Source organism: Erpetoichthys calabaricus, chromosome 17 (genome assembly GCF_900747795.2).
Source record: "Erpetoichthys calabaricus chromosome 17, fErpCal1.3, whole genome shotgun sequence".
Taxonomy (NCBI): Eukaryota; Metazoa; Chordata; class Cladistia; order Polypteriformes; family Polypteridae; genus Erpetoichthys; species Erpetoichthys calabaricus.
In genome coordinates, this window is record NC_041410.2 from 55,299,014 (window position 1) to 55,325,711 (window position 26,698).

At 38.0% G+C, this 26,698-nt stretch overlaps 2 protein-coding genes across 2 annotated transcripts in view; one reads left to right on the top strand and one right to left on the bottom strand.

The window, feature by feature from the left end:
- The window catches only part of LOC127526110 (craniofacial development protein 2-like), a 1,015,936-nt gene that overhangs the window by 199,990 nt on the left and 789,248 nt on the right, over positions 1-26,698 (bottom strand). The gene's annotated exons all lie outside the window — the stretch shown is intronic.
- pstpip1a (proline-serine-threonine phosphatase interacting protein 1a) overlaps positions 1-26,698 on the top strand; it is a 229,282-nt gene that overhangs the window by 195,434 nt on the left and 7,150 nt on the right. Inside the window, exons 9-14 of the mRNA XM_028822610.2 lie at positions 1,402-1,481; positions 3,768-3,866; positions 10,410-10,506; positions 12,892-12,976; positions 18,860-18,942; positions 22,380-22,492. Of these exons, the coding sequence (XP_028678443.2) occupies positions 1,402-1,481; positions 3,768-3,866; positions 10,410-10,506; positions 12,892-12,976; positions 18,860-18,942; positions 22,380-22,492 (557 nt within the window). The remainder of the gene's footprint in view (positions 1-1,401; positions 1,482-3,767; positions 3,867-10,409; positions 10,507-12,891; positions 12,977-18,859; positions 18,943-22,379; positions 22,493-26,698) is intronic.

The window sequence follows — 26,698 nt, forward strand, 5'->3', positions numbered from 1 at the left end:
TATTGAATGTTGATACTATAATTCTATCATTCTTTTTAAAATATTATGGTGTCCAGGGCATAATATCAGTCATGCAGAACTAGAAATATGCAATCCTCTACATTGTATTCAAGTTATTTTTTTTCACTTAGGATAGAGACTCCATTTTAATATATTCAAATTAAAATACATACTCTGTTATTGACACATGATGTCCTAACACACTGTTCAAATTTGGTTTGTGACTATCACAGCTTGCATGTTTTTGGTTTCCCATGACCATAAACATTTGATTCAATTTGTTTAATGGAATGGAAACATTTGTTTTTGAGTTCTCAGATGTCTAAGGTTTGTGATATTAATGGGAAAAAAGCTCCTTCAAATCTGTGATTTTGTTAATCAGGGTCTAAAACACAACACTATTCCCATCACTAACTTCTATAAACAGAGAAATCTAAACTTAGGTGATGAATAAAACAAATTAAGATACCATGTGAGGAAAAATAAGCAGACTCTTACAACTTCCATAATAATTAACAGAATATTTAGCCACCATGTGTTCCCAATCTGTTTGGTGTTCTGAAGAAGCTTCTATTCTCCTACTACTTTGATTATTATTACTATTATTATTATCATATTTGTGGTGAAGCTTTAGTGTAAGTACAAGTAAACTACAAAACATCATCATAAGTGGCAACTTACAACATGGGCAACCATAAAGTTGTGAGTCGTTTATTCTCCAACATGAATTTTTACTCTTAGCTGGGACTGGGACTGGGACAGGGACTGGGACAGGGGCACTATATAAATGCATCTTATGCTCTCCTCTGAGGTAGGACAAATTCTTATCCTAGTTTGACTTTTAGTGAAGTTCCTAGGAGTAATTCTGTGATGCTTAATAAATATGGGCTGTATTCCCTTTTATTTGTCGCCTGATGTTAGATCTTCCTCACAGGTGGCGCAGTGGTAGAGCTGCTGCTTTGTAGTAAGGAGACTGTGGAAGCTTGTGGGTTCGCTTCCCGGTTCCTCCCTGTGTGGATAGCGCTTTGAGTACTGAGAAAAGCGCTATATAAATGTAATGAATTATTATTATTATTATTCCTGTTTAAAGAAGTTAGTGATGATTAGACCCTATTTAATAAATTCACAGAACTGAAGAAGGGTGTGTTTTTTCCCCATGACTCTGTATTCATATATTTTCCTCATGCCAGGCAGACTTTTCACTAGACTGGGCTGTTCTCACCAGGCATCTCAGCACACTGAACCATTGTTACCAGTTTCTTCCATGGCTCTCTGGTAGTGCATCCACATATTACACCATAGCTTGCCTATGTTTGAGCTTTAAAAGCTTTCCAAAATTATGAATCAGTAAATATTGAGTTTTTGTTGTTTTATTCATTTTTCTATTCTTTTTGTATTAAGATAAAAATTATAAATCCAGTATTGACCAGCTTGACAAGACTCGACAGGACTGGGAGCAGACCTACATTAAAACATGCGAGGTACTTCCCTTGATTTTTTTTCATATTGTTTATTGTGAAAATCTTTGAAGAAACACAACTTTGACATGGTACCAGGTTGTGATAAAATATGCTAAAAAACAGCAACAAAAAAGAAAGAAAAACATTAATAACAAATAATAAATCAAACATGGTTTGCCTTAATGTTAGAACTATCAAAAATGAAGCAAATTAATTGGAATCGCACTGTATATGTCTGCTAATAATTTTGATATCATATTGGCTAAATGTGAGCAATGGGGATGAATATAATATAGTCAGTTAAGCATATTCAGCAAAGATATGCAAGAGTGAAAAGAGGATTGCCATTTATGTAAAGGAGAAATTTAATGCAGGTCTGCTTGTAATGGGTGCTGAGCCATCTAGGTAAGGATATCTATACAGTAGAGGCTTTATATAGGGAGTGTGATATTGGGTAAAGAATTGTTTCAATATACATTGTAACAAGTAATTCACTCCAGACATCATAAATGTTTGGGGCAGCCACCTGTATATTGTATCCTGGCTGCAAAAAGTTTTAAATAATTGAACAGAGATGTTGACAAGACCAAGTCCAAACCAGAACTGCCAGACTGGAGGTAAGCTGGCGGCTTTAAAGGCCCATAGAGGAAGTGACGTCATTGGGGCTGGAACTGGAAGTGATGTCATCCAAGGTGCCAGAACCTGGTGGGATTTCCCAGAAATGGTCTGTAAGGAACTGAGAAGGACAGTCAGCACGTCCTGCCGCTCCCTGGTCTGATGTGGTATTACAATTATTCAAGCCCTTTAGCTGCCTCCTATTTGCACGTGTGTGACAACATCTTTATAGTCATATTAAAGAAGGTTTAGAGAGAAATATTATAGTCATAGAAGACATTAATTACTAAAAATTAATCGTTAATAAATAAAATGACAATAATAAAATAAAGGCTCTGGGTCACAGTTGACAGTTCAGTTGTAATTTGCACAAATATTATTTATAACAATTTTAAAGATTTATCTAAATTAATTTCAGTAAAAGTATTTCACAAGTAAGAACTGAGTTTAAAATAGAGGAAGCACTTTTTCATGCAGGTCTTTACATCGCCTTCCATTTACAATGCATCTGCCATCTATTGTTCGACATGGAAAAATGCATAATTTACAGATGACACAAAGAATGGGAACAGGCAGCTTGGCACTAAAAGGTGAATGTGAGAGTCAGGATGCAAGGAAAGAAAAAGCAAAAGGAACACAATCAGACATGGAATCTAAAAATATCAACTGAGATATCAAATGAGCTAAATGTTGAAAATACGGAAACACAAAAATAAGAGACTAGAAACTACTCAGCCTGTGGTGGGTTGGCACCCTGCCCGGGATTGGTTCCTGCCTTGTGCCCTGTGTTGGCTGGGATTGGCTCCAGCAGACCCCCGTGACCCTGTGTTCGGATTCAGTGGGTTGGAAAATGGATGGATGGATGGAAACTACTCAGCGATGAAGAGCAGGTTATCAGTTAGAGCATGAGTACAGTCGGTTCAGGTGGCGGAGATCGAATTGGTGTGACTAGAGGCACAGATAACAGAATGTAATCTGGCCAAAACAACAAAAATCAAGAATGATAGCTGTAAGAGCAGTAATGAAAATTCATGTTTTCATTTAAGTGAGAATAGTTATAAATACTGGCAAATGCAGAATTGGTAATATTCGGATGTTCCAGTGAGTGTTCTTGTGCACGTTCAAAAAAAGGACATGTTTCCAGAAGTTGTGAAGAATGATCTTCCTTTCTCCAGGCAATGGAGCAATGGACTTTGACTGTGTCTTACACATTTACAGACTGAGCTATAAAAATATTTTGTTAAGAATTGTTCAAAATAAAGTTGCTGAATTGTTAAAAAGGAGACTCAAATCTATGGTACAATTTGAACAGTCAATATTCTACATAGGAATAAAAAAGAAAACTCCTACAATGACATAATCTTAAGGTCTCTTAAGATATGAACTTGTAACGCTGCCATAAATGTGGTATGGTTCTTGTAGTAGTAAGGTAGTTTAAGATGAATGAGAAAAGATAAGAGAAAAGCAAAAGCACAATATGTGCTTGCATCAGACTGACCTTTTCATCTGTATGTAGAGGTCAGTGACTGGATGTTTAGGAGAACTGACAGGACCTGTTATCATGATCTGTTTTTGCTTCTTAATGGTGAAGCTGAGCTCACTTTTTTAAATGTAATTTTTTTTTCCTAGTTTTAAAAATATTACAATTTTCTTGTTATATGGTTGACTTTGTAAAACTATATTTGATTTCAGATATTCCAGCAGCACGAAATGGACCGAATTAATATTCTTAGGAACTCACTGTGGGTTCATTGTAACCAGTTTTCCCTGCAGTGCGTCAGGAATGATGAGGTATAGTATGCTTCAGTTTCCCCGGTTTGAAGAAGCCTTTCCTATTGCACTTTTTAATAAGAACTGTTTGTTTTAGTTGTATCTGTTGTAAAATGAACCAAAGAAGAAGAATAAGAAGAGATACCCTTAGAATGACTAACAAAAATGATAATAATGGAGCTGCCATGTGCTCTTCTTCAGCTCAGCATGGCAGACTGAGTAATCCTTACAGAAAAACGTCTTTTATCAGTTAGGTTTGTTTACATAACATGGTTTAAGAGCATTTTTACCTTATACCAATTAGCATGGTACATTTTAATTAATATTATTATCTACAGGTGTCAAACATAGTTAACATATTAGACATCATTGACAGACACATTTATCTCTAAAAGAAAAGTTCCTTATTTATACATTCTTAAATAATAAAATATATTTATTTGCAATTATCTCATTGTTGACTGACTGTAGCCCTCCCAATGAAGCTCTTCCTACACATCAAGAGCTTCTACCCAATGGAACACCCCTATCTAGGAAAGACTGAGTCGCGCTTAACCGAGCTAAGTCAAAGGTGGGCAAAACAAGGGACAACCTATTTAGATGGGGACTCACAACAAACCCTGAATGTCCCTGTGGTGAGCCCACCCAAACAATGGACCACATTCTCCATGAATGTTCCCAAGGCCCTACATGTACCGATGAAGATCTTAAGGATGTTAATGACAGCGCTCTTACCTGGATAAGGCATTGGCGTGATAAGATACGATGATCTCATTGTTCTCTTGGTAACTGTTTAGGACACAGAGGTTAGAGAATATATTGGTTTCACAGGAACAACACACCTGGAACACTTATAAATTCACAAAGAAATAATAAAACACACACAGGGATATGTTCTTTGTATTTTTCTGCTACAACCACCTGGTAACTGTTACGGACAATACAGACATTTGGAGGATTATTGCGAGTGGGCAGGAGAAAGTGACCAAGAGATGATCATGTAATAGGAGGAACAAACAGAGGTTGAAATCAGAGAGTCAGAAGAAGATTAATGTTTCAGTAATTAAATGGCAAAGTGAAACAAAATCAACCACGAGGAAAGTTCAGAACCGAAAGAACTTGGCATTAAGGCCTACTGGAAAAGACATTAACTGTCACTAATAAGGTATTTGTTTTTCAAAAGGAACATTCATTGAAGGATACCTTTTAACCATTATTGTTATGTTTATACTGGAAATAACTTGGCATTATGGCTGGCGATGAACACAGCAATGGTGCCAAAAAATTGACTTTGACAAAAACAAAAAATGAGACGTGAAAATAAAATAAAATTAATTCAGGTCCATAGGAAAACAGTGATGTAAACAAAGTCTACAGACAATTGCACAAAATGTGCAAACACACCCAACATAACATTAAAAAGGAACAAAATTCATAACAGTAATGGCCACTTTTACGGTTAGGGCCTCTCTCAAAAATCACATACCACCTCTCCAGATCAAGTTTACAGATGACCTGAATCACAGGATATTCTTATCTGTTAAGTATCTGACTTGACACAGCACTTAAGCCAGTTTCAAACACATCCAACTGTAAGACGAAAGGAGAAGAAAAGCTAGGCAAAGTCAACAGTGGAGAAGTAATAAGGACTCCATTTAGGGCATTAAATGCAGTCTCTGCTTCTGTACTCCACTCTGCATTTGAGGAATACTGTCTTTTGGGCTACATTTGCAAATGGCCTACCTTTCTTAGAGAAGCTGGGTATAAACCCACAAAAATATCCCACCTAAGGAAGTCTTCCACTTCCCCTTTTGTTTTTTCCTGGGGCCATTTCATAATGGTGTCTTTTTTGGACACCTGTGGCCTAACCTTCCCATTTCTTTGGGTTAACGTACAGACCAGCATTTCTTCAGATTAGAAGAACAAGCAACAGACAGCGCAGGTGTTCCTACTAGATCCCAGCATACGTGATAATCATCTATAGTCTTTGTAAGAATTTAGCAGTTTGTTCAATAGATATTTAAAAGTCACCAGAGCTCCATGTAGCCTGTTGTCCACTCAGGGAGCCAAATGTTTTTTTTTCTTTATTTTGCAAATTCCATCAAAGGCATTTGACCATAGTGTTTTTTCATATTGAAAGTCATTAGAAATGGCTCCCAACACTGGTTGCAAGGTAGGCATCAAATCGACCAACCTGACTAAGTTAATAGAAATCATTACAGAAGCATAACAAACAGTCAGATTTGAGTATGAGTGCTATAGGTTTAGACCATGGACTCATACTTTCTTCAATTGCCCCAACAAAAAGCTTTTTCTGTATTTCAACCTTGGCTTCAGCTCACTTGACCTCAGTAAGCCAATAACATCAATCCAAATGATGACTATGGGGTTGGTGATAATCTTATGTGAGATTAAACTGGTGCGTTCTGGTTTGGTATCCACATTATCTGCCACTTTTCTAGACAGATACCCTTATTGTTATTTGATATTTGAGCCTACAAAGTTCAAAAACATGCCTGATTCTCCAAATATGCCTCAAAAACAGAAAAAAGGTCCAACCCAGGAACATAAAGCAGGACTGGTCTGCACCCAAAAAAGCCAAGCTTTATTAATCTCAAAAAGTGAGTGGGGAATCATAAACTTTCTGTTCCATGGAAGAAAACAATAATCTTTTAAATGCAGTTTATTTAACAAATGGATGAAAGAAGGAAAACACACAGGAAGTTAACTCAAAAGAGGCAACTGAGAAAATAAGCAAAACCAAATCCAGAATCCAAAGAGCAGTAATTTTAAAGGAATCGAATGTCCTCTAAAACAGAGAATCAAAAATCATCACTACAAATCCAAACAAAAGAGACGGAATCCAGGAAAGGTGAACAACGTGAGTTAATGCCTTTGAATAAGGTTGAGGCACCCCAGGCCTTACCTAGCTTGCCTGTAGCCACAATTGTATCATCAGGAGGGCCACCTCCTTGGGCTTAACATACAAGAAGCAAATAAACTAAATGAACATTCTTAACAAATACATAACAGTTGAAAAAAAAACACAAAATGAAAACAAAATATTAAATAATAGAACTAAGCAAAAGTATGAAAAAGTAACAAAAACCATAAAGCCCAAAATGAACAGCCAAACAAAACAGGGACCAGGGATGGGAACCTGGTTAAACCATAACAATTGCTTAGTGAGGCAAAACTTTAAAGAACAAATAAGGAATTCCTCCTGAAACGTCTGAGGCTTTAACAGATAAACACAATAAGTTTGTTCTTTAGTTTGCCTTTTAGACTGCTTCATCGTGCAGCCAGCAATTTCAAATGAAAGGTGGGTATGAGAACCATAACTCCATCTCCTAGCTGGAACTCAAGCACTGTTACATTGTGTTTTTTTAAAGCAGAGGGCTAGAATGGATACAGCCAGTGGCAGAGGTCAGAGACGTTGTTACTGGTCTTTATCCAAGTCTTTACCTTCAGTTCTGATGGTGCAAATTGTGATATGGCTTCCTGTCCACACTCAAAACCAGGCCCCTTAAAAGGTCACAACAAACCCTCACCTATGATGCAGTATAGAAGGAACATTTGGAGGTGCCAATCAATACATTTTTGTAATCAGTCACAGGTCTTGGCACTTTATCAAATCACTTGTTTCAATTATTTTTATTTCACCTCTCAGATTTTCATTAGCCAGCAATAAAAAAGAGTGCCACCAATTGACACATGAGGAATGGAGAGAGAGCATTTGAAGAAATATATATATTATCAGCTAATTATGAATTTAATAAGGCAAAAAGCCTAGAATTTTAAAATGTGATTACTTCTTTAAGTAACCATCTTCTTCCAGGAATGTTTGCTTCATTCTTTCATCAGACAGTGCACAAATTATCTGTATCTCTTTCCTCTGACATTGTAATTATAGCCCACTACTGTATTAATTAGCTAGATTATTCATAGGGAGGGTAGGCACATATTTCTGCTTTATACTCTAATGAAAATGAAAAAATCTTATATATTAACAATGAAACATTTTAACAGAGCACTTGATGAGAAAACTGTACTGAAATCTCTAAGAATCCATCTATAAATGCCATTCAAAGCTACGTGTCTCCAGCAAATTCTATATTGTAAATGATTTAACTCTAGAGGAGTCTCTGAAAGAGACATTGAAGCAGCTGTCTAAGGATACCCTTTATCAAAAATTTGCAAGTTATGTTTTTGCTTAAGACATTAATTTTTTACCTTTAAAAATAGATTAAATCTTTACTTTCCAGGATCTATGTCAGAAAATGTTGTGAGCTGGAAAGTAAAGTACAAGAAGATAGTAAAAGTGTGGGCTGCAACTGGCTCTCCAACGTAATCATTTAAGCAAAATAAGGAAAAAATTAAAAGCATTGTTGTCTTTTTTTAAGGTCTAGGCAAATTGCTGACACTTTGTTGAATTGCTGGTCTGGAATGGCAGATTTAAGTCTTCAGGGTATCATTTACCGTATATACTCACGTTTAAGTTCACCTGCGGATAAGTCTGAACTTGATTTTACCGTATTATTTCTGGTATTTTATAATGTCGGTCGTATAAGTCGAATGCAGAAAACTCACGCTATTGGTCCAAGAGATTATGATATGTTAACGCCCACCTGAGAGAGTAACCATGGAGCACACTGCCTTTTTTTCTATGTATCGTGCCTACGTCACTACACGGTAATACCCAAACTACTCCGAAGCAACGTTTGCACTTATTTGTGTTTTTTGTATCTCACCCCCTCATACACCTTTATCGTAAGAGCATCCCTTATCCATGATGGAGCGTTCGATCAGAAGAAAATATGACGCTGGTTTTAGATTAAACGTCGTTGAAGTAGCGAAAGAAATTGGTAACTGCGCTGCTGCAACAAAATTCAATGCGCCTGAAAAACTGATGCGAGATTGGAGGAGGCAAGAAGATGTAAAAAAAAATAATTTAAGTGTCATATTTTTGAACGGGCGTATAAGTCGGAGTCTGATTTAATGATCGATTTTTCAGGTTTCAAGACCCGACTTATACATGATTATATACGGTAAATAGCGTCATATCTGATAGAGCAGCTCAGGTTAAGGGCTTTTCAGCACTTCCAGTTGTTTAAGGTCATCTCTGCAGCAGGCAGGAATAGAGTCTGCTATGCCACCTTAAACTCTTTATCCCTGTGTTTGGACCCTTGTCTTGTGGGGTGAGACGTGATTCTCAAACAAGAATGCATGTTGGGGGACAACCCGTTAAAAACCGTGCAGTGAATAGCAGCAATATCCTGTGCTGCGAAGGCCATAGCCAGAGGGTTTCTTCCTAAAACAACAGCCCTCAGTTCCTCCAGTCCGTGTGTCTTCAACCTCCACCAGAGTTTCAGGGAGAGAGCAAAAGATACTGAACTTAACGCTGAGAGAAAATAAAAAGCTAAAATTGCTGTTATTCAAGAGCTCAGTAGCAGAAGGTAACTGAAGCTTAATAATTAATTTGCCAATTGTAATGAGCGCTACAACAGTGATGACAGAGAGACAGACACATAGTCCACCAGAGCTACTGGTTTCCACACATTTGAGAAGTGCCTCTATCTGCTACAATATTTCTGTCATTTTAAATATTGCATCGCTATATGACAAAACAACAGCAAACAGAGTTTAGATAAGCATTGTGGTCTATGGATATATTAAAGCATTTTGTCATGGTATGTTTGTATTTACAAACTGACAGTAATGTTAAATTTCTTTACTTATTCGTTTATGTGTTCAGTCAGAATGTGGATGTTATGCAGCCTCATCTCTGAATCCACTGGTGTTGTTAGACACATTTGCTGATTTGAGTATTTTAAGTTTTGAAATCTGCATCCCCTGTGGCTCTTCGTTATCAGCTCTGTTAACAGCAGATCTTTTGACTGTGTGTGACACATTGTTTACTTCAAGTACATATTTTGCAGTTCATATTTTCATAAATATAGCTGCCAGTTTTTTCAATCTTACTTCGACTCCTACACTATCATGGTAAAACTGAACAACAGAAAGCACAGATAGCACCTACGACAACATATTGTTCACATTTACCACTTATCCATTGATGCCGTTGAATGTCAACGTGTAACCTGATGCTACAGAAAGGTTTTTCCCTTACATCAGGTTATGTTTATCTGCACACACACATTTATGTGTCTAATAGGTATTTGCAGGAGACTTTTTGACTGTAGACGGTTCATCATAATCAGAAGCTTGCTCTCTGTTGGACCAAGTACACGAGAGCACCTCTGATCTTTGCAGTTCAAAATCACTGCCCCTACTTTGTGCACTGCTTTCATGAGCCTTTGGATTGGTTTAAAAATGTGACACTCAGTGAGCCATCTAATTGTTCCCACCCACTTTTAAGCAAAGTTCACTCATAGTTGTCTCCAGACATATACAGTATAGCATGCGTCTGGCTTCAGCGAGACTGAGTAATGCTGAGATAGATTCAACTTTCCTGTGACTAATTTATTTGAAATCAAATAAATGTGTTTGGAAAATCATGTTTTTATGTGATTTGGCTGTAAAATGAAATTTCTGTGTTAACAGATGTATGAAGAGGTGCGGAAGGGTTTGGAAAACTGTGATATCATTTCTGATATTCAGGATTTTATCAAAAATGAAATGACAGAGACAAGTCCACCAGGTGAGGGTACAGATATTAATACATGTTTTGTATTTAACATAATTTGGGTTATTCCAATAAGTCTAGTTAAAGTGTTTTCATGATTCATTCTTTGTAAAATGTTATTTTTTGATATTTTATAAAAAATATTGAGGCTTACTATTTTGCAAAAATAGGAAAAAATAGTATATGGCATTTTGTTTTCTGTTTGCATTAATGTGTGTTTCCATATTTTTGAAAATATTCAAATTATATTAGTTTTAAAGAAATACTCCACCCAATAATTATAATTTTTGCATCTATTACTTACCGTGTTGATTGGAAAAAATGTTCAATCTCTTGTTTTCACTGAGAATTGAAAAATTCTGATACAATGGGGTTCAATACAGATCTACATTAAACAACAGCATACAACATCAAAAACATCTAATAAAAAGAGTTTAGAACACTTGTGTCGCATAATCGACATGTCTGGTATTTAAGTCGTATGCTCATAAACTTCCAAGCTCATATATTTTGACTGAAATATTGTTAAAGAAACCATTTCTGGAAGGTTGTCTTCTGCACAATGAAGTGCATTCAAAATGGATCAAGCTTTTGAATTAAAGATCCGCCTCTCCGCATTGGTCAAAAGAGCTACCCGTTAGTTGCCCATAGCTGTTCTGTCTGCAGACTTAGCTTTGCCTTTTGTGAATTAATTTCCTGGTTTTCTAGTTTCGGTTATTGACCTGTAGGCTGTGGTGCCCTGCCAAGTGTTATGTTTCAGCCAGGGTGTGTTTCCTGAATGAGGTTTCTTTTCCTTTTCTGCATAAAGAAGATGTTATAATACTTTATTTATGTAATACTTTATATGCTATAAAGTATTATTTTTCTGGCATTTATGGTGTTTATGTATTTTTGTTAATATTGTTCTGTTTATTTATTATTTATTACCTATGCACGATATTTTGCCTGTGTCCCTGGTGTTTTGAGGGTGGATCCCCATGAGGTGGTGCCACCCTGACATCACGACTGAAGGCCCGCCCCTAGGCTATAAATTGTGAGGCTGGGGAGCAGATCCTTCAGTGGTTCACTGGCATTCAAGGAGTCCTTTTTTCATTGTGAGTGTTGTTTTCTGGTTCTACATTTATTGCTTGTTTTTTTGCTTTCTTATTTCTGAATTATACACTTGGACTTGTTTACAGTGGGTTGCATTTTAGGCATGATTTTTTGCCTTTTTGTTCTACTTTTCTTATATTCTTTTATAAATATTATTTGTTGGTGTTGTCTCTCCAGACAGGACTCTTAACTGATGAATTCAATTATTAATTATGGTATTATAGGAATAACGCCATTTCTTTTTTACAATGTATGCAGATTTTTCCAGAATTTACAATTAATGATATTTATTTTAGCAAAAAATGTGTGCGTTTTGTATGTTTTGAGCATACGACAGAATAGCTGATATGTGGATTGTGTAAGAGAAGTAACATGAGAGTTGTTTTTCTTTATTCCGTGGACAATTTTTACATTTTTTGCCGTTGGACAGCATTGGACACTATTGGCTTCTATTATATCATAAACCCTTTTTTTCTCTTCACTCTGCATGCAAATATGATGATAAAAATTTACTTAGCCATCACTACAGGCTACATAGGGTAAGTAACATATAAAAAATATAATTTTTGGATGGAGAGTTCCTGTGAGTGCCTGAAAATCAGGATCACTGTGCTGATGTCAATGCCCCACAGCCACTTTGATACCTGAGATCTAACCTACAACAAAATTAAAGACGTAAACAAGAAAAACACTTCAAACTGCCTGAAATCCCACTTAAATAGCCCTACTATTAAAAGAATCATGTGAAATTATAACATTGTAAAGTAAAAGAAAATGGATGGACAGTATATTTTTGCAAGGGATAACCTGCGATATTTGCAGAATGTGCAGTATTGCATCTTTCTGTTTATGTTTCTAGTCAAAATCCCTGCATGAACAAATGACAGGAAAATGTTGTATTAAAATAGTATAAACAGAATAAAAATATAACTGATGTCTTAGTATTACAATAAGGTTGTGTTGAAAATGACCAAAATCTTACTTTAAAAATGCCCTGCTTTCTATACTGCAAAGCTGTCAGCCTGAAGTAAAATGGCCTGCAGTACTGTGGTTCCTGAGCATGGTTCTCGTGTGACCTGCATCCTGCACATTTACTCTTCACTGTCTGTACTGACACCATAAAGGTACACACTCGTCTGCTGAGCAAGACATCCTCTAATAGACTGTAAAGGAAACATGGATGTGCGTTTATACAGCACACTTACTGGGATAATCCATTTTACACTGGTGTGGATTTGGGGTACGATTTGCATCAGTGTAAGTCCTCTGAGTTTGTGTGTGATGTGTTCCTGTCTTGTGTTTCTCCAGCTCCCATAGTGTATGAGAATTATTACGACAGACAAGCCTCAGTGGACAGCAATGGAATGCTTCGAACTCCAGGTGTAATGAAAAGGTAAGATGGCCGGCTTGCTTGCCTTTCTTCTGATGAAGCACAATAGGCAAAAGTACTAAAATACTGTATTTTTCACTGGCTGATGCTGATGAGACATTGATTGATGATGATCAGTCTAGCTTACTAAAAATGCAAACTACCATGCAGGTCAGGTCAAGCCGCACAATAAATTAGGTTTAGGAGCAATCACAACAAGGATTAGAAAGTTTACAAATGAGAAGTGACACCTGTGTCCATCCGGATCATTTGGTGAGCTATTTGAAATGTTATTAAAGTTTCTGCTTCATGTACATGACTGATCAATATTGCTGTGTTTAAATACACGGATGCAGTTTTGCATAATTTCCCCCAGTTTACTAGATTACATTCTTCACTGTTTAACTGAAAGAACACTGCTGGTTGAAGATTACCAACGCGCTTGAGAATTTTGAAGATCTGGACCAGGTCCCCTTATGGTATTCTCTGCAGAAGACTAAAGAGGTTCAATCCAAATTGCCTGTCAAAGTAGGACATGACCTTTAGTCTTAGGATGTACTCAGCGGCTGCTCCCTGAACAGTTTCAAGAGGTGCTTTGTCTTTTTTGTAGCTGGTGACTAGAGCTGCACATGATATCTTTCTGTGGTCTCACTAGCTCATTACAGAGTACCACAGTAATGTCCCTTGGTTAACAGCAACAGATTTTACAATACAAGAAACATTTTTTTTTTGCATTTTCAGCTGCTGCTGACCCTGCCAAACTCAGACATTTCTTTAATAACACAAAACTGCTCCACTTTAGGTAAATCCAGTGATGCACGATTTGGAGCTGCTGTTTTACAGTTCCAGTGTTGTGGGTTCAAATTCTGGTCTGGTACTGTCTGTGGAGATTGCATGTTCTCATTGTATTGACATGAGTTTCCTTCAAGTACTGCAACTTTTTCCAATACGGCGAAGTTGCACAGGTTTAGTTGACTGGCAGTTTCAAATTGACCATGCATGCGAGTGTGTGTGAGTGTGCCCTTTGATGGATTGCTGCCCCATCTGAGGTTGGTTCTTGCCTTCTTCCTGAAGACTTTGCACCACCCTGTAATTAGAAATGGACGGGCGCTAAGCCATGCCTCCTGGAAGTCACAACACATTGCACCATTAGTGTGGCATTATTTGAGATGGCGTTATGTCAGGCTATTCATCCACGACTGCAGATACTTTGCTGTGCTTTCCAGTTACACTGAACTTATTTTATTAAAATAATCATCTATTTAATGGTTTTGGAACCCAAACATTGCAAAGAAAAACTTTTTAAAAACTTTTTTAGTGTTTTCTGAGTCCTGTCGGCAAGAAACAACACCTGATGTCAGTAATGCAAACGGATAAACGATTAGAACTGGTTGCCATTTCTCTTGCAAGTCTGCAGATAAATTTCTGTTTGCTTGCAGATCCTTTTGTAGAAGATGTCCTGGCTTTAGATCTTTGCTCTTGTTATTTGGTGTCTTGAATTTGTTGATCTTGTCAACAGATTGGATTGACTTTTGGTTTTGAATTTGGCTTGTTCTCTGACTACATTTCATCTCCTGATCCTTTTCACTCTCTAAAGAACTCTAGTTTTCAAATATCACAACCTGTTTTTCTTGCTTTTATTTTTAGTTCATTGCCTCTCATTCAGTGTTAGAATTAATCTCCTTACACTCACTTCATTCCTTCAGTATGTCTTTATCTCGTGAACCATCTCTCCCTCTGCTGTCCTACTATAGCAGTACAATAATGAACTGGGGTGACCAGGGCTAATGACTCCTATCAGCTTTCTTCAGAAATCCAAGACACTCTTAGGGCCATTTAAGATATATTTAATCCCACCAGCATGTGTTGGGTCTGCCTTTTGGTACTCTGTTGTGTCTTGTACACCTCCCATGGGAGACACCCAGGGGTTTCCTAACTACTGTACATATCAAAACTATCTCATATGCATCCTCTTGATCTGCAAAAGTAGTGGTTCTACTCTGAGGTCTTTCCATATTGCTGTGCTCCACACTATGTCATGGAGAATGAGCTCCGCAATCCTACACATGAACCTCATTTTGGCCCCTTGTACTTGTGATTTTATTCTTTCAGACATGACCCGAGAGTTTGTGACCATATGTGACTAGTAAATCATCAGCTTCATCTGTGAACTTACCTTCTGCTTCATCCTCACAATGTGGTACTGCGTGAGATGATGCAGGTACTGCTCCACATTCCCATCTCCCTTTTGGGAGCCCTTGAACCTGATACTGTCTGTAATGTAACTGGATGAGCTGGACAATGAGGACACCAAACGATGCAAGGGGAAAGGTGTAAAGTGCTACAGTGCTTTTATTAACAAAATAAAATCCCAAATAATGTGCAGTGCTTCAAATGTTCATAAATAAATAATCCATAAAAAAGGTAAAAATCCCAAACTGTTGAAACAAGGCTAAAACGAGATTAAAATCCTGTAGCAGACATTTGGGGTCACACCAGCCAAGCACAGCTCCTTCATAGTCTCTCCAGCTCAACCAAGGCATGCTCAGCGGGAGAGACTTCAGCTGTCGCAGTCCACACACTACTGACCCCCATCTTGGCTGCCTCCGCCGGCGTCTGCCAGACCACTCCAGGTCGGTTGTCCTCCTGTATTCCTTCTCGCACTCTTAGTCATCCCTTGGATCCCTAGGGCGGACTCCTCCTCGATCGAACCCACTCTTCTTTAAAATCAGTGGGAGCTATCCTGTCCTCCCTTTGCTCCATCTGGGACCCTTGACCATGCTGACCTCTCTTTTTCAGCTGGCTAGTTGGTCCTTCTTTCACCCCAGTGCCTTGCTCTCGCTCTCAAAGACTTTTTACTTTCTTTTTTGTCTCCCTCTGCTCTCTGTGCCAGCCCGTTCTTATATGGCTCCGTGGGCACAGCATCTCCATCATGTACTGCAGGAAGCTGATTAAGCAATTGACAATGATTGCACCCCCAATTACTTCATCATCTCCCCACGGCTGCACTTTCATGCCCATAGAGATCGACGTGGCGAAATGGATTATTTAAAATCTGGCCTCTATTTTGAAGCCACGGATCCGCTATACCACACTGCATTTGTAGAAATGCTACCACTGGACAGTCTAATGATTGAATCTCCACTTAGAGCAGTTGCCCACCCCTTATTTGATCATAAGAAACTATTCTTTTTCAGAATAGAACCATGACCTCAGATTTGAAGGTGTGAATTCTTGTCCCAGTTGCACTATAGAGCTATCTGATGAAGCCAAGGTGGCAACATCATCAGCCAAGCAACTCTTAGGTTCCCAGACTGAATGCTCTCCAATCTTTGTCAAATATTGATCTTCTGTCCATGAAAGTTAGTAGAATGAAAATTAGTAGAATCCAATACCCTGACTGAGCAGACTTGATTTAATGTCAAGTAGGCAAATGTATTTCTCACTCTGCAAATAAAGTGACTGAAAAGTGTTTGATAGTGGAACCCCATGCCTTCTCCTGTGTGGTAGGTAACTCCAGAGTATTAGGGAGACCATTCTTGTTTGAAAAGTTGGGTTCCAGAGCCAGTACTTTGCAAAGTGGTGCGCTTAACTATATCTAGCCATCATTTTTCAACTTCCGGCATGAGTTGCAACTCCTTCCCCACCAGTGAAGTAATGTTCCATCTCCCAAGAGCCAGTTTTCATTTCTAAGGTTTAGCATACTTGCTGCGTTTATCTCACTCTTGTCTGTCACCCAACTGTCACTGCACTTGACAATTACCCTTTGCTTTGTGGTGAGCATTCATGATAGCTCCTAGTAGTTTTGTCTGCCTATTCCTCACTGGTCTATATGGGTTATCTGTCCACAAAAGCATATAATGCTCCCAGGCTTGGCTCCAGGAGTGGGTTCCAGTATCTCTGCTATGTGACAATAGCGTGATGGAGGAATTTGTATGCTTTACTGATCCAGAGAGCTGTATTTTCTGGAGATATGTGCTCCTAACATACTCACAGCAAAGTGGTCTAAGAGGAGGTGACCAGAGAAAGAATGATCCATAATTTGACCCATATTAATGTTCTAATTAAATCTAAGAGCACCTCTAAGATACTAATACATTAATCCTAATGAAATCTGTTAAACTATTAGAATATATCTGACTATTTAAATGGCCATTGTTCTGCTTTAAAACAGATGCATTCCAATATATTTTGAACCTGAAATGTGTCCACTCATGAAGTCAATGTTAATTTGTGGTGTATGGGTGGTACAATATTGCACTTGTAGTGGTTGCAGTGACGCTAAGAATTTTATGGTGGGGATTCCAAGAACATACCTAGCCTTGACCTGGCACACTCACACTCACTCACAGAGACACAGTTAGAAGCCCAATAAATAATAATGGAAAATATTAATGAAATGAATGAAAATAAGAACCTGCAATATACTGAAAACATGTACACAAAAGGCCCTCCCCAAATACCCATAGGCAATTATAATACAGCTCGATGACAATGAACACTTAACAGTAAACACTAATGACAATGTCCAAAACAAAGTCCAAAGTAGCAGAGGCAGTTGACGATAGATGGCGAGTGGGAAATCCTGTGAACAGCTCATTTTAAATAACGTAAAGTTTGTCCTACTGGTTTCCTTGTGCAGTCTAGGATGAGGCGATTGGGGGCGCTCCCTCTGATGAAGACGTGTCCAATCCATACAAACTCACATGAACAGGCAGGCACAAGACAGACCATACATCCAGACAGGAACAGTAATCCCGGATGATAAACTCGTAATCCAAATGTGTGAAACAACGCTTCACCAGTCAGACGAACAGTCACAATTCTATGGCATTTTGCTGGTTCCCTTTTTAAAGAACCCGTTGACTCAATCTTCTTCCCAGAAGCCCCTGCACCCTCCACAACTGTCCAATAGCATTATCCACTGGTATATGCAGTACCTTTTTTACATAGCACTGCTACACACTGGTCCCTTACAGCTCCTGAGTCCTGTAAGACTGGGTGTGTGCACTTTGCATGTTCTCCTCATGTTTGCATGGGTTTTCTTCACATACTTTATTTTTCCTCTCCCATTCCAGAAGACACGGCAGTCAAGTTGATTGATAACTAAAAGTTGACCTGTATTAGTGATTCGGGTGTGCTGGACTGTTGTTTTCCAGAAATGATGTGTGCCTTAAATGAAGTGCAGCTAAGATAGTCTTTGTCTAAAATGACCCTAAAATTTGTTTAAGCAGATTAAAAAAACAGATGGATAGATGGGCTCAATAAACTGATGGATGGGAGTAATAATTTAAAAATGATTTGTACACGCTTCCAGTGGTTTTGTATTTGTATGGATCACTTTCATTTGTGTTCACTTTGTGTAAAGTATCTCCAAAAAAATTGTAAATGTAAACGATATGGGGGTGAACTAAGAGTTTCTCTTTAGCAGATCCTATTGGATGGTTCCGTCTGACTCTTGACCTTACAACTGAATTATAACATACAATTAAAAACAGCATTTGCATAATAAAAGGGAATTTCATTATTGGGTTTGCCACTAAGACAACCCTGCAGTAGATTGACTGCAGAGCTGGCCTCTTGCTTTTTGCCAGTAGCCACTTTCTGCATCCCTCCTCATGGTCATCTAATCTTCTTTTTTCCTTTCTGATTTTTGTAGCCACCCTCAGTCTATTTTTAAAACCCACTTTGCTTAATAGCTTTCCAGTTTTTGAATAGTTACTTCATATTTAGCACATTTAATGTGCCCTCACCATGTAGTATTTATCTCACCAGTTTTGGTCATTCTCTGCATTATTACATCTCCTTTACCAAGAAACCCAACATGCAAATAATATAATAGGATAGACAAAGAGAAGTGCAACATTCTGTGTTAAAGCTGTTGTTTTGTTTCTTTCTTTTTGACAGGTTTACCAATCTTTTGCAAGACTGCAGTGGCTCAAGACAAAACCTCAATGACGAACTCGGCTCCTCTGTGTCAACAACATCTGGTCAGTACTCTGTGTCATTCTGTTTGGGATACATCGGCACTTTTTCTTAATTATAAAATTTAGCATCTGAGAGAAACATTGTCCTTCTGCATTACAGTATTGAAGACTTGAGGTGCCCATCAGTGTTACACTGGCGGGCCAGGTCTCTTTAATGATCTTTCATTAACTTTTGCTAAGCAAGTAAGACTAGAAAATTGCATAAATTCTGGCCAAAAATTGTTCTCCATTATTATGAATGAGACCTGAAGGTTCAAATGAGCACTTGACTAGAGACAAGGTACTTCATCAGTCACTAGATTAAGTGTAGGACCATGCCTAGTTTCATGAGAATGTTCTAAATGAGCAAACCTGACAATGCTACTTTCTATGGAGAACAGCATTTGGCGTTCAGTTGTAGTTATGGGTTATGGGGGCCTAGACCTTTAAACATGAGTCAAGGCTCAGGGGTGAAGTGAAATCAGTGTCCTGTAGGCCTCAAGGATTTATAAGGAATGTATCAGTTGTAAGTTGCTATTCCATGGCATCATGGAGACTTCAGTCAAGGGGTAAGTTGAAACTAAGGCTCACATGCAGGCTATGGCCATGAAGAACAGGAGGAAAGAAGACAGTACAGCGGTGTAGTGGGATTCACATCCTATTCCCTGTTGCTTTTCAGGAGTTTCCACATCCTCTTCATGTCTGCATACCCTCCTGGTGTTCCACAGGTATTCAGGATAGGATGTTTGTCAGTTCTAAATTGGATGTCTGTGTGTGTAACTGTATGCAGAAGTGGGCACTTCAAAGAATCGGCATCCTGTCCATTGCTGTTTCTTTCGTTGTGTCCTTTACTACCCTGAATTGGATTAAGCAGGTTTCTCACTTATTTTAAGATCAGGGTGTACTGTAAGTGGCAACCTAACACAAATTCAATAAGGAAATCCCTGGTGTGTACACACTTTAGACTGAGCCGACCAGTTTTATCATCCTAGGAGTGACAGACTTCATGTTTCTATCTGAATTGAGTTGAGTCACGGCAGACATTCTTCCACAAACTTCCCATATAAGAAATAAAAATGATTTTTTTAGCTTTGTTTAGCAAAACGTTTAGTGAAATTGCCAATAAAATTTGTTTTACATGCGATTTTACAATAATGACCTGCAAGACTCACTAAATCGAGGCCTTTTTTTAATTTTTGTGAATGGAAAGCAAGGGATATTATTCCCTAAGGGTTATTTTGCAGCTGAAACCAATATCTTCTTCCTTGACTTCCCCCCAACATCACCATGCAGTTTCACATACTCTTGTGTGCCTTGTGCTCTCCCAGGACATTTATGCTACGCACTGCTCACCGCCTGTCCAATTCACCCTGATGGTAGATCCAGCCATAGTCGGGAACTTTTAAATTTGAAATTTTCAGTAACTGAAACTTACTTCTGTTACTTCTCTTGATGTTACTAGGTATCAAATTATTCCATTAGGTTGACCTTAAGACACTGAATCCTGTTTCTTAAATATCCACAAGTAGCTGGATCATCTTACAGATAAATGGCATATCTAACACGCAATTCTAACACGCAGCTGCAGTTCTCTTGTTAAGAATTTAAAGAGGAAATATTTGTAGTACTAGGGTGTTGTACCGTGTTAGCCATTATGAATATAGACAAAAGCCAAGGAAAATGACACCTTTTATTGGCTAACTAAAAAGATTACAATATGCAAGCTTTCGAGGCAACTCAGGCCCCTTCTTCAGGCAATCGTGTTTGCCTCGAAAGCTTGCATATTGTAATCTTTTTAGTTAGCCAATAAAAGGTGTCATTTTGCTTGGCTTTTCTCTTCAAGAGGAAATATTTAAATGTTACTGAGTTAAAAGCTTCTGGTAACACCACTGTGCAGCATTTTAAGTGGGCTTTATGAAGTGGCCTACAAGGTCAAGCACAAATTGTCATTCCAAGCAAATTATAAGAGAGAAAACTGAGTGAGTGAAAAGTTGGTTTCACAACAATTCACTTTAAATTCTGTATAGTGCCACCCCAAATTTCTGTCAATGTGGTATTCCAAGACATCACCCATTCAGGAGTGCATTATGGGATGTGAAAGTACAAACCTGAGGTTTTAAAGAGCCTAAAATTAATAGTACAATTTCCTGCATTATTAACAGAATTGAAGGCCACATATAACACCACTCTGTCCTTCTTTTCTATGGTTAATTATGTTTTCATGTTGTTTTAGAATGGAACAAAATAAACATTTTAACATTAGGCAAATTATGAAGCCCATAAGCTCCCAGGGTTGCACAGTAGTTAGTGCTGATACTTCATGGATACAGTGTCCTGTACCTGGACGTTATCTTTGTGGTGTTTGCATGTCCAACTCCTGTGTGGGTTTTTCACTCACATCCCCAAAGATGTGAAGGTAAGGATGATCAGTGATTCCACAGTGTTTATGTGATGGACTAAGGGTGTCAGACTTCCGCTTCCTGGGAGTCCACATCATGGAAGACCTGTCCTGGGGTGGGAACACAGCTGAGCTGGCAAAGAAGGCTCAGCAGAGACTTTATTTCCTGAGAGTCCTCACGAAAAATAACATCCCCCAAAATCTGCCGGTGTCCTTCTATCGCTGCTCTATCGAGAGTATCCTGTGCTACTGCCTCTGCGTGTGATTTTCCAGCTGCACAACAGCGCAGAGGAGAACACCTTAGCGGATTGTAAAGACTGCCCAGCAGATCATCAGCTGTTCTTTACTCTCTGGATGAACTGCACAGCTCTCGCTGCCTCAGGAAAGCAGAAAACATCTTAAAAGACTCCTCACACCCCGCTCATGACATGTTCCAACTGTTGCCATCAAGCAAAAGATATAGGAGCATCGAAACAAAGACTAATAGACTGAACAACAGTTTCTACCCTGTTGCTGTTAGGGCACTGAATGCCACCTAATCACCTCCAATGCAGCAGTGCAATAGATGACATCTTGTGCAATAGTGTTCATGTGCAATTAAGGTCTTATGTTGAATGTTTGTGTTCTACCTTATTTTTTCTTATCCTTTCTTATTCTTTTTTAATTATGTTTTATTTATATTTTGACACCGCAGGGACTGTACCTAATTTCGTTGTATTTGTTACAATGACAATAAAGATATTCTGATTCTGAAGTTTTCTATCCAGGGCTGTTTCCTGCCTTGTATCCAGTGCTACCAGGAAAGGCTCTGACCCCGAAGCCTTAAAAATTAGATTAAGCAGTTTTGAAAATAGTATGATACTAAGTTTTGCAGGACATTTTAGGCTGACAAACTCATTTTCCTCTGGAGCCACTAGATGTCACTGGTTTATCACATAAAACAGTAATTCTATGGGCTTTGCTCTATGTATTGGGTTATTATACTGTAAGCAATGCTTTTAAAGGAAAGAGAACATGTATAATCTATACAGTGGTTTCTAACAGAATTTTTTTTTCCTTTCAGGTGAAAAATCAGATGGTGTATATGCTTCTATAGCTATTTCAGGAGAACCAGCAAAACCAAGTGCACCAGCCTCGTCTGCCTGCTATAAAGCGCTCTATGAATATACTGCACAGGTGAGAGCAACATGGAGTCAATGTAAAAATGCCAGAGTTAGATTATAATATCTCACACTCCAAGAACCCATCCATCTTTCAGGTCATTTAAACTTGCTTATTCCCAAACAGGATGGCATTGGCAGTGTCTGTCCCAACAGCAGCCAGAGCTAGGCAGGGAATTCGAATGGATGGGATGCTAGGGGATTGTTTGTTACACCCACCTGAACTTGTATCTCATCAGTTATTTGTCTGAGCTACAAATAAACTGTGGGTGGAAACATCAAGATCACCTTTGCTGGATATTGTGTCTTCTTGTGACCCTAAAATTGCTCTAAGCAGCCTAAATAAACGGATGAATGTATTATTAAACTTTATACTATATAGCCCCTTTCAGAGTGAGCTTAATAATATGTCAGATTCTTAACTCAATCAGACTTCAGCCCATAATTGTGATATTAGTTACAACTATCTGAAGAGGCCACACTGACTCTTTGTCCTTCTAATACTTTTCAAATCAATTACTACATATATACTTTTTCAATTTTGTTTTGAAATGAATTATTATTCTGTGTTATTGATTGGCCTTGTAGCTGGTTTCCTATATCATCCTGGTATGTTGCTAATTTAAGTGCTTAAATGTCAACTCCACACTATGGTTTTAGCTTCAATACCACCACATAAAGTATTTGTAATTAGCTAGACCACTTTGCAGAAACTAATGAGATATTAAAGATGAAATATTCACCTTCTTCAAGTTAGTAATTTATCGCTACATCCTCAGCATCTGTTTTAGCCTCGAATATTTTTGCAGGTTTCAATCAGCTTTCCACAGATGTACATTGCAGTTTTTCTCAATTCTTCTTTCCAAAACTGCTCAAACTCTGCCAGGTTGCATGGTGATTGTGAGTGAACAGCCTTTTTAAAATCCATCCAAACATTCTCAGATGGATTGGGACTCTGACTGAGCCACTCTAGGACATTATCATTGTTTTTAAGCCATTCCTGTGTAGCTTTGATTTTATTTTTGGGGTTATTGTCTTGCTGAAAAAAATAAATCCTCTTCCAAGGCACAGGTTTTTGGCAGAGTGTATCAGGTTTTCTTCCAGGATTTCCCTGAATTTTGCTACATTCATTTCACCCTCTTCCAACACAAGGCCTGCTGCAGAGAAGCATCCTCATAGCCATCTGCCACCACGGTGCCTCACGGTGGGAATGGTGTGTTTTTGTTAATGTGCAGTGTATGGCATATGTCAAACATGGCTTTTAGTCTGATGGACAAAAATATTGATTTTGGTTTTATCAGATCATCCTACGGGAAAATTTTACTGCTCAAAGACTGATCTTTGATGGCTCATCAACTTTGCCACAGAAGTTTCTCCTAAAATTCCCTAGGAAAGAAAGGAGACATGATATTCAGAAGGAGTCAAAATCTGGATTGAAATTCATAGTATATTTTGTGAGATTTCTTTTTAGTTTTCTTTTAAACTCTTTCAAGACTTTTTTTATTGCCCATTGCAATGAAAAATCAAAAGAGAAATTTCCTTAATATCTTTTTGGTTTCTCCTGGACAACGAGGTCAGAAAGAAATAAAATGGAGTCGTTATTTTGTCTCATGTTTCTCAGATTTTTCTCCTGATACAAAATACCCCAGTATTCTTCCAAGAGTCTCCTCTTGAGTTTCAGCAGAGAGCTCAGCAACATCACACAATGGATTCAGATTTTCCAAGTAGTGTCTTGACATTGTGTTTTTACAATTTGAAAGTATTTGCACTGCTTGCTCAGTAATATGTAGTGAAATGTATGAACAATTGTTTGTGGTAATAAAATGCTTTACTTTGATTACAAAACTGTAGTCCTACAGATTAGTTACTCCTATTAAAGCACACTCAATCTAGAAGAAAAGGCTTGCAGCATGGCATTGTGTTTAAGACTTTGGACTTCAAACCTTGACATTGTGTGTTCAGATCTCACTAATATCGCCATTTAGCCATGAGAAAGTCACTTCATTTGCCTGTGCTCCAACTGGAAAAACAAAAGGAATGTAACTGATCATATCTCAGATGTTAGAAGTCACCTTGGATAAAGGCGTCAGTTCAATAACAAGTAAAATATATGGAGTCTTGAAAAAGGTGTGAAAAATAATTGAGCCTTGACACAAAAAAGAGGTTTTGGGCAACCTTCTGTATACTTGAGAATGGCTGCTAAATCAAAAAGGTTGTAGAAAAATGGTCTTTACAGACAAGAGTCCAAAACAGAACTGAGGTTTGGTACAGACGTGGTGGGTTTTAAAGATGGAAGGAGGAAGTGACGTCTTCAGAGGTGGGACCGGAAGTGACATTCAAGGGCCCAGGTGGAAGTCCCCGCATTTCATTTGCGAGGAAAAAAGAGAAAGGGTCAGTGCACTCTGCCACCCCCTGATCCGACCGCGAGTTACCTTCTTTCAAGCCCTTTAGCTGCCTCCCCTGCGCACGTGTGTGACAGAGGTTAAAACAAGACACTCACAAAATTTCCTATGCTTTTCAAACCAAATTCTCAATTTTGTCTCCTTTTACCTTGTCTCATTTTTGTCTAAAGCTATTTCTTCTAAGGAACTTTAGGAGAAACATCTGTGACAAAATTGATTTTTGAATGAAACATAAATCAGAATTTCTTTGAAATCTCATGAACCATCAAAGATAAATCACTGAGCTGTACATTTTTCCTAAGGGTGGATTGATGCCTTTATCTAAGGTTTCTTTTGTTTTTCCAGTTGGAGCACAGGCAGATGAAGTGACTTTCTTTTGATCACACAGTGTTAGTAGTGAGATTTGAACCCACATCCTCAGGGCTTGAAGACCAAAATCTTAAACACTATGCCATACTACTTGCTTTTCTGCCAGACTTAATATGACCTAATTGGAGCACAACAATATAAATTAAAACTACAAATAGTATTATTCAGAAGCCAGGACTATAGTTTTGTTGTCATAATGATGTGTTTTATGACCACTAACAACTGGCCATACATTTCACCATATGTTACTTAACATGCAATACAAATACTTTCAACTTGCAAAAAAATGTCAAGACACTATTTGCAAACTCTGAGCCTATTGTGTGACTTTAGTTAGATCTCCACTTAATGTCAAGAGAAAAGACTTGTGAGAATCCCTGGGTATTTTTTCTCAGGAGAAAAATCAGAGAAGCATCAGACAAAAGAAAATGGTCTTCATTTTATTTCTTTGTGATCTCATTGTTGTCTAGGAGAAATCCAAAAAGATACTAAGGAGATCTCCTTATTGATTTGTCTTTCCAATGGGACAGAACCTTCTTCTAGATCAGCGTTTCTCAACCTTTAAGTATTTGTGACCTGGGTTTTCATAACAGTTTTAATCGCGCCCCCCTAATGTTTTTTTGAAAGTAGCCCACTAATACCAATTTGTTCTTTTTTAATTAATGATATATCATAGATGCATATTTTATCATACCTACTTAACTTTTATCGACATTTATCTAACTCTATATTTATTTTCTAGTATCAGAATGTAGTTTAAGTTAGTTTGTTTTGGTTTCAATAGATGTATTTTTCATATTTTCGATTCTTGTTTCCTTTTTTTCACATCTTCGCACCCCCCTAGGGGGGCCCACCCCACAGTTTGAGAACCACTGTTCTAGATGAGTCTCCCATAAGGCTTCTGGAAAATTGTAGCTGAGATGTCATATGCATTTTTTAACAGTACTGTACAACAACAACAACATTTATTTATATAGCAAATTTTCATACAAACAATGTAGCTCAAAGTGCTTTACATGATGAAGAAAGAGAAAAAAAGACAAAATAAATAAGAATTAAAATTAGAGAACACTAATTAACATAGAATAAAAATAAGATCTGATGGCCAGGGAGGACAGAAAAACAAAAAAAAAACTCCAGACAGCTGGAGAAAAAAATAAAATCTGCAGGGGTTCCAGGCCACGAGACAACCCAGCCCCCTCTAGACATTCTATCTAATGTAAATGACCTCAATCAGTTCTCATTGTATTCAGAGTTCACAAGGAAGAACTTGATGATGATGGTCATGTGGACTTCTGGCCTTTAATCCATCAGTGTGGGGACATCACAGTGCTTTGAATAGGTGGTGGTGGTGCAGATCGCCACCACAGAAAAAGAACAGAAGAGAAAGTAGGGGTTAGTACAGATTATGGAGGCACCAGGAATGATATTGATAATTAAATGCATATACA